We start from the raw sequence: 9075 nt of genomic DNA, 5'->3' as shown, positions 1-9075 counted from the left end.
AAAATTCATTTCTGATATTAGTGCATCAAAATGATCTGAAAACATTAAAAAAATATTAATTTAAAGTAAAAAAATAAAAAATAATTTTTTTAAAGTGTTTTTAAAACACAAAAATAAATAGAGCCTAAAATTGAGTGATGGAAATAGATTGACGAAATGCAAGGGCATTAAAAATAGGTTATGAAAATGGTTTAAAAAAAGATTAGGACATTAAAAATGAATTATAAAAATAATCAATGAAAAAGCTAGTACATTAAAATAAGTTATGGAAATGATTAATCAAAATGTTAGATCATTAAAATGAAATATGGAGTTAGTTGACAAAATATTTAGATGAAATTAGATGAGGAAATGTTTAGACAATAAAATGGATTACAAAATGGGATAACAAAATGAATGTTTGAATGGAATGAATGAATTGATAACTAAAAATAACATAAGGCATGATGATGTGTATGGATAGTTAAAATAAATGACTTGGAATGATTAGATACTTGCATGCACTGTTATTAAACTCGGTCTGGCCCGATGGGTTGACTCGGTGGTTGAACTGGTCCGGGTTTAATAAAAGACTTGCTGTGGCAACAGCCCGGCCAAACCCAGGTGACCTGGCGGGTTGATCCAAGACCCGAGCGAACCCGAACGAAACCCGGTTTTTTTTTTTAAAATATGGGATTTGAAACCAATTAGTATATATACTCTATGTTCCCAAGAAAAAAAGTCATATTTTTTCAATGTGGGATAACAAATTTTTTGTTTTAAATACTTCAACTTAAAAGGATAATATAGTATTGTTTCAATGTGAGATTTGAAACCTTTTCGTATATATACTCTATGTTCCCAAGAAAAAAATCATGTTTTTTCAATGTGGGATAAAAAACCTTTTGGTTTAAATACTTCAACTTAAAAGGATAACATAGTATCTTTTCAATGTGGAATTTGAAGTCCTTTCGTATATATACTCTATATTCCCAAGAAAAAAGTTATGTTTTCTCAATGTGGGATTTGAAGCCATTAGTATATATACTCTATGTTCCCAAGAAAAAAATCATGTTTTTTCAATGTGGGATAAAAAATCCTTTTAGTTTAAATACTTCAACTTAAAAGGATAACATAGTATCTTTTTAATGTGGGATTTGAAGTCTTTTCATATATATATATATATATATATATATATATATATATATACACGTTTTATGTTTCCATGAAAAAAGTTATGTTTTTTCAATGTGAGATTTGAAATCTATTAGTATATATACTCTATGTTTTCAAGGAAAAAGTTATGTTTTTTCAATGTGGAATAAAAAACTTTTTTAGTTTAAATACTTTAACTTAAAAGCTTAACATAATATTTCTTTAATGTGGGACATAATATCTTTTTAATGTGGGATAAAAAAACTTTTTAAAATATTTTTTTAAACTTCATAATATGTATAATCTATATTTACATGGATTTTTTCATATGAAATATTAAAACTTTAAATTTTTAAAATTTTTCTGGATTAATCCGAGGTTGACCCATAAAATCCGGAACCCGGTTTCTTAGCCGGATCAACTCTGAACCGAGTTTAATAACTATGCATGCATGGGTAGCTTCTTGAATGGTAAGAGGGGCGTCTGAAGCGGGACCAGCTATGGGAGAAGCAGACACAGCAGGAACACCAGGTATGTGTTCACCATTTTCCCTCATTTTGTTAAAGAAATGTTTTTGTTTAATTATTGTACATAAACTCAAGGGGAAGTTTAGAATACGAATTTGATATGAATGTTTTGGAATATGAATTGAAAAATCGGGCTACTTTGAAAAATAAGTTGATTGCATTGCATAAATGGAAGCTATTTTTAAAAATTAATGAAATTGATGTGAAATATAAAAATACAAATTTGACATGAAGTTTATGAATATAAAAGATGCGACGTATAGGAATATGATTTCAAAGTGAAGTAAGGATTCACCCTTTACCTCCATTTTTTTTAGTTATTCTTGTAAATGCTGGAATATGAGTTGCACACAGACATGCACACATACTTGAATCAGGATGGATCGATCGATATCTTAACTCCCTTCTTTGGTAACATGGGTGTAATTGTAACTCTATAAACTAGAGATCTCATGGAATAATAAGCAAATTCAGCCTCCAAAGAGAGGGGTTTTGACAGCTACAACCATAGCTTGGAGCTGTCAATGAGGCTGCACTCTGTCACATTTGGATTTTGTCGAGAGATCTCCTCTGAAACTTTATAAGAATTGTAAGTGCAGCTTGTTCAGACTCTAGCTCGAAAGATCTCACTTAATTGGTTGAGAATACTAACTTCTCATAGAACTAGCTTTCCAATGTAATTGTCAGGTCCCTTCCATATCAGCTGCTATTTTCTTCAGTGGTCGAGATAATATATGAACAGACAAAAAGCTCTCTATTTTTCCTTTCTGCCCTGGATAATAACCGAATGTACATCTAAACACAGAAAATCTGAAGGTTGTGGCATGCAGTCAGCCATATCACGAACAACAGGGGGGGGGGGGGATCCATGGTGACGACGGCAATAAAAGGAATTATACAGTGTACTCTATGAAAGGCCTTAATATTTTTTTTTTTTTGTGTTTGATAAATCAAGAGATTTCATGGAAACCAAGCAATGGTTTGAGGAAGAAATTTGAGAGTACAGATTGAACCATAATATTGCCCTGACAAAAAGTCCGAAGCACAAGAGCGAAAACATAAATCAGAACATACAGACGGAGATTAGATAGTAGAGCACATCCATACTGGAGCATCGATTGAGCTTAGCATAGAAATTAGAACCAGGGTACGAAGCCGATGTCTTCTAACTTCTTGCGTGGAAAGTTGATCAGCCATGTGATTTCCATCCCTCGTAAAAAGGGAACGGCACCAGTCAAAACCTAAGAAGCATGTCAATGTTTTATAACAATTTTGATCAATAAAAACATCTTTGAGACCATTTATTCTCATCACCAGTCCCGATAGCTTTACAGGATTGAAAACTTATGATCCAACAATCTTCTCCAACGATTTTGAGAGGAGGACAAATGTGCAACTTCCCTCGAATTCCTGAGGCCCGCCTTGGCCATCCCCAGTGACAGTAATTCTCATTTTGCAATTGCTTCAGAACCCGCTCTCGGTACTTCAGATTTCTGGCATACTCGGAATATTGCAAATCCCTGCAGCTGTGCCTCTCTCAATTGTGGAAAAGAAACTAGATGACTATGGAATAGGGCCATGAGATGCTGAAGATGAACGACACAGCTCACATGATAGTCCGAGATGCCTGAAAACTAATAGCAACCCAAAAATTGGCTGTATTGCCAACTTCCAAACTAGAAGTCTCATTGCAGGAGGAAACCATTTGCAGCATAAAGTTATTGGCTGGTTGAACGTCGGGTAAGGTAACAATCTTGTTGCACTGAAGATAACATTAAGAGAGGAAAAGCAGTACACGTTGTTAACGAGAAGAAATGGTTCCTGCAAAAAGTGATCGATTACAAGGATCTGGTAGTACTTGGCGTGCATTTCATCTTCCGTGAGAAAGTCAAGCACATAATTAAACGCATGAAAATAAAGCAAGCAACCATGATATTTAAATACTATAATCTTACAACATCATGTATACTTAGAAAGAACCACAGATCACATTAGACAGACAGAAAAATCGCCAGATTCAGTGAAAACAAAGAACTCTACTAAGTAGCAGCATCAGCATGTAACTGAAAGGAACTCTAGCAAGTCTTCCCCAACAATGAACACTGTATCAGGACAAGCTGGAAGCTCTCAGTATCGGTCATCCCTGTCACCATCAAAGAATGTATAGCTGCTACTCCTCCTGGACTTATCCTGCAGAACCAGAACATATGCATTGAGCCATTATCTTATTATAGTTGCAATGTGTTAGGAGATATTTAATGCTACATATTATTGGTAAACCATTTAATCAACCGCAATCATGATCAATTAAGGAAACTCCCTAGTTTATCACTTGCGCTATTTTTGTTCACAAAAATGCTGAAGAAAACAATGGCAAGAAATGATTTCTAGAAAATTATGTGCCATTGGATCATGATCTTAATGCGGGATTCAATGGTGGTACCCTCAGTCCTTTCCTAGCATTTTAATGTTTAGCGTTACTCTTTTCTTAATTAGTAGAACAAAACTAGAGATGGTTCAGGCAACGAGGGAATAATGTAGGGCGCTCATCCCTCTCAACTTATCCATCAATCCTTTACACTCAAACAAACATAGTGTGGCATTTTATCAGCAGACTCCTAGAATCATTATGGCTCTCAAAATCAGTTTAAGACAATTGTTTATGGCTCATCACCTACCTTGGTAATGAGCTTCTCAAAAGCATAAGTCCCATTCTCTTCAATGTATTTCTCTGCGGCAGATAGAACGTCATCTGGTTTGCTGAAGATATCCTTCTTTCTTGGCACATACAATATATTAATGGTTTCCTGTGGGTTGGCATAGAAAGGTCTCACAAAGTTCTCATAAACGTATGCAGCACCACTGAAGTATGGAACAACCAACCAGCAGGTCAAAATGAGCTTCGCAAATGGCCAGATTGGTATCCTGCCATTACATTCAAGGGTTTAGCAAATTCTGCCACCAGCTAAATATTTTTGCAAAAGTGCATTGTTAAAATAACAGTAACAACTTAACAAGGCATTTCACCATATTGAGAAATTACCCCAGAAACTAAATAAAATAAATCTTCCAAGCTAATTGATTTTTTGTTTATATTTTATTCCCATTAAGAAGTACACCAAATCTGCACAAAACTAAACTGTCACGATGCAACATGTGATAAATTTAGGATAGAACAAAAGGCAAGATGACTCAATTCTCTCAGCAGCTGGTTCTTTGTGAGTTGTCAGCTTTGGATAACACCAGAACTAGCAAAAAAGGAGTTCCGAAACAATACTATTCAACAACCACCATCAGCAATGCAATTCCCTAATTCCCATTTCGAAATTACTGTTAATGATAGAAACAGAACAGACAAAACAAAACGAATTAAAATATTTTAAGAGGGTAATTTGAAGTGAAGAAAACTTACCACTCAATGACTTTGGCAAAGGTGAGCTCAAAGAGAGTGATCATGGAATAAAGAATCCAGTAAGTAAGCCATTGCTTATCATCAACATGAGATTTTGTCTCGATTGCCCTAATTGAGGCATATCTGTCCAAACACAACCCAAATTAAGTAACTATCATAACATTTTACTCACAAAAAGAACTATGGCAGGAAAAGGAAACAAAAAAAAAAAGGAAAGAGGGGGGCTTACAGAGGATAAACAAGACTAATCACAGGCCTGGAAATTATTCAGATTAGAAGTTAGATTTTTTAAAAATAAAAATAAAAAAGCACACTATATATATAGAAAATTAATAAGCCAATGAGTTTGTTTTATCTTTGAATAACTTTTTCGTACCAAAAGAAAAAAAAAAGATAAATACAAACACCCTACTTTGAGGGTTTCCACTATCTCGGTAGCAAAATAATACTCCCAACACAAAATCAAAGCAAGAAAAAATGAAGCTTTTGATGTTCTTAGTTTCAACAAACCTTGAAACAAATAGATATAGCATGAAGAAGGAAAGCATACCCAGCAAGAACGTCAAAGTTCTCAAGAAGAACCTTTAAAAAGCTTCCAGTCCCAGATCCCATCTCTGTCTCGCACGCACTAACAAAACAATGTCGTTCGCTTTCTCTGTCTCTGTTCGTCTTCAATTCTCTTACAAGAAGTAGCTCTCTAGCTTTTCTTGGTAACAGTGTTTGTGTGTGAAGTGAGAAAGCAGGGAAGACAGGTGGGGAAAAAATTTTCAAAAGGAAAAGCGGAAGCTGCCAAAACTCAATAATATTTTTTTAAAAATTTAAATATTTTTTATATTTTTTATTTTAAATTAATATATTTTTAGATTTTTAAATTATTTTAATAGGTTGATGTAAAAATAATTTTTAAAAAATAAAAAATATTTTAATATATTTTTTTAAAAAAATATTTTAAAAATTAATTACTATTAGTTTTTCAAGTAATTTCTTAAATATTTCTCGAATACCTGCGGTTTCTGTAACGTACGGTGTAGATTTTTATTGAATGATTATGGAGCACAGCTCAAGCATTGACGAATGCACTGTCCTCGTTCCGACTGTTTTTCCTAGATGGCAGTGGATTCGGTGCAGCAAACATTTTGGAATCACTGGAAGAGTCCAATAATTGGCCATTTTAATAAAGTTATTTTCTAAAATATTTTTATTTAAAAATATATTAAAATAATAATTTTTTATTATTATTTTTTATTAAAATAATATAAAATTATTTAAAAAGCTAATTTATAATAAAAAAAATTTAAATATTTTTAAATATACTTTTAAAACATAAAAATAAATAATATATCTAAGTCTTTACTTAACTGTTTAAATATCTATATGCAATATTCTCAAAAAACCTCATTTGTTAAGCTCATTTATTAAGTTTAGGAACTAATTTAAGTATATGTTTAATGCATGAGTTTTTTATTTAAATGTCTTTATTTTTATTTTTAGTAATTGAGTTACATAATTTTTTTAGTTTTTTTTATAATTAAGTATATGTGCTAGATTTCGTCATATATACACTAATATGGCTGTAAAATTGACACATCATCACATGCATGTACATCAAATATACATGAACATAATAATACTTTATTTATATTTAAGTGTTTATATTTTTTTATTATTATTCGAGTGTTTGCATTTTAAAATGTTTTATCAACTTAGTGCTTTTGATTTTAAATGCTCCACTTTGAAATAGTATTCTGATCTTATTTGATAAAGTTAAGTAAATTTATAAATTAAAATGATAAAAACTTATTAAAAATAAAAAGTAAATTTGTATAGACTACAATTGATTAGATAAAAACATTAAAAAAAAAAAGAATTGATACACACACACACACACAAAGTTTCATAAATTCACGTATTTTGCTAAGAGAAAAAAAAGTTGTGAAGGAAGGATAGTTCGGCCTTTCAGCTTGGGGCAATTACTTCAAAGGAGACCAAATTTGGTCATCAATATTTGTGCTCAATTATGAATTATTAAAAGCAAGGTGGAAGTGACATCAAGTCAAACACTTTTATGCTTTCCTTTTGATCAAGCATAGAAGCGTATTGAGCATTATTTACATCCAAAATAAACATCATCTAGTTAAATGTGAATGATTGGGTCAAAATGCTAAGTTTTGTGTTGTTTAGGGATCAAATTGGACTCTTCAATTAGTCAAAGAGACTAAGCAATGCAAAAGGAAACATGCACAATAGGAAGAAAAAAAAACATTAGGGACATTTTAGGCATGTTTTTTCTTGGTTATTTTATTTAGATTAATTATAGGGGTGTTTGAGAATGTGGTAACAATTATTTTTCAAAGTAATTTTTGTTTAGAAATGCATCAAAAAAGTTTTTTTAAAAAAAAAATTATTTTTGACATCATCACATCAAAATGATCCAAAAAAATTTAAAAATCATTTTAAGAAAAAATCATTTTTTTAGAAATGTCATTTGGAACGCAATTCCAAACAGCCCCTTACTAATTACAAACATGTGTTATATTGTGGTCAGATCAAAATATTATTTAAATGTAATAAAAAATATCCAAACCATAGAAAATAATTTGATATTTTTATTAAACTTGGTCTAGCGGGTCAACCTTGAAACCTCTAGATTTAACTCTCTGTATAGGCCTGAGTTTAAAATTAAGTCATGTGAGAGTTGTTCCGATGTGACCCAATTGACTTGACCAATCCAAAAATATATCGCCTGACCGCTAAAAAAAATATAAGGATGAAATTGAAGAAAAATAATGAAATTAACATAAAAAAACCTCTCAATCCAACATCTTGTATAACCCAAGTTTAAAATTAAATCATATGAAAATTGTTCTTGTGTGACATAGTCAATTTGGCTAGTCCAAAGGTAACCAAGCCAATTGGTTCAAAAAGTTTGAGGATGAAATTAAAAAAAAATGACTTTAACAAAAAAAAACCTCTCAAACGACTCCTTGCTTAGCTTGAATTTAAAATCAAACTATGTGAGAGTTGTCTCGACATCATTCAATTGACTTGGTTGATCAGAAGATAACTTGAACAATTGTTAAAAAAAATAAGGATGAAATTGAGAAAAAAAAGAATAAAAGTGAAAAAAAAAAACAAGAAGAAGAAAGGAATGAATGAAAAAAATGGAGCACTGAATAAAAAAAAATTGATAATTCTATATTTTTTTTAGTTTAAAAGTATTTGTTGTTTACAAATATCTATTTTACATATTCAAAATTTTATTCTCTACATTGACTTAAAAGATTACTCTCAGTGTAAATTTCTTTTATACCACACATAATTTTTTTACAAATTTATCTTTCAAGTTTTTTTATTGCATTAATTAAAAGAAAAGCTAATTCACTAGGGAGAAACATTATACTTTAGGTGTGATTTACTATGGACTATAATAACGGAACTACATTCTTACCTCTGAGAAAAAACCATTATAACTAGCCAATGAGGGTAGATTAGTATTTTCATAAGGTTCATTTTGTCATTCTTCAATTGTTGAAAGGTATCTCTGTCTTTTCATAAACTTTTTGTACAATGAATTTACTTTATTACCCTCAAAAGCAATTTTTAACTTAACTATGGCTAGGAGCATTGGTGGTTTTTCACTTTTTTTTAGAACAATGTAATGACTCTATCACCCTTGAAATGAAATTTTTTTTATATCAAAATGTAAGTGTATTAATAGATCAAAATTACACAGTGATGGAGGACCATTAAGTTTATATATAGTGATTTACAGAAGCAGGGAACAGACTCCCTGAAAAACTTTATATCAAAGCCATAGCTAACAAGCTAAAATTAGCAGACAATGGTTATGTGAGGAACCATAAATTACAAGGTTCTCAACCTAACACAAAGCAAAAGCCAAGACAAATAGGCAAGAAGGCGCCTTGGGTACCAATTAAAACAGGAAACACAAAAAAGACACTGGACACAAAAAATTACGAGTGATAGACATGAGCATCATGT

At 31.3% G+C, this 9075-nt stretch overlaps 1 protein-coding gene across 1 annotated transcript; it reads right to left on the bottom strand.

Moving 5' to 3' along the window:
* Window positions 1-3576: 3576 nt before the first annotated feature.
* On the bottom strand, window positions 3577-5839 carry LOC133675502 (HVA22-like protein a). The gene is made up of 5 exons (XM_062096904.1): window positions 5624-5839; window positions 5303-5329; window positions 5074-5196; window positions 4340-4586; window positions 3577-3851 (listed from the first exon to the last, which is right to left on the bottom strand). The coding sequence occupies exons 1-5, from the start codon at window positions 5683-5685 to the stop codon at window positions 3789-3791; spliced, it is 522 nt and encodes a 173-aa protein (XP_061952888.1). The 5' UTR covers window positions 5686-5839; the 3' UTR covers window positions 3577-3788.
* Window positions 5840-9075: the final 3236 nt, after the last annotated feature.

This window comes from Populus nigra, chromosome 16, assembly GCF_951802175.1.
Source record: "Populus nigra chromosome 16, ddPopNigr1.1, whole genome shotgun sequence".
Taxonomy (NCBI): domain Eukaryota; kingdom Viridiplantae; phylum Streptophyta; class Magnoliopsida; order Malpighiales; family Salicaceae; genus Populus; species Populus nigra.
The sequence above is the reverse complement of the archived record's forward strand: the minus strand, read 5'-3'. Positions and strand labels throughout refer to the sequence as shown.

Coding starts and splice junctions, on each gene's coding strand:
- LOC133675502 (XM_062096904.1), bottom strand. CDS start 5,685: ATGGGATCTGGGACTGGAAGCTTTTTAAAGGTTCTTCTTGAGAACTTT. Junction 5,330..5,623: donor AACTTTGACGTTCTTGCTGG/GTATGCTTTCCT, acceptor AATAATTTCCAG/GCCTGTGATTAGTCTTGTTT. Junction 5,197..5,302: donor ATTAGTCTTGTTTATCCTCT/GTAAGCCCCCCT, acceptor GTGTTTGGACAG/ATATGCCTCAATTAGGGCAA.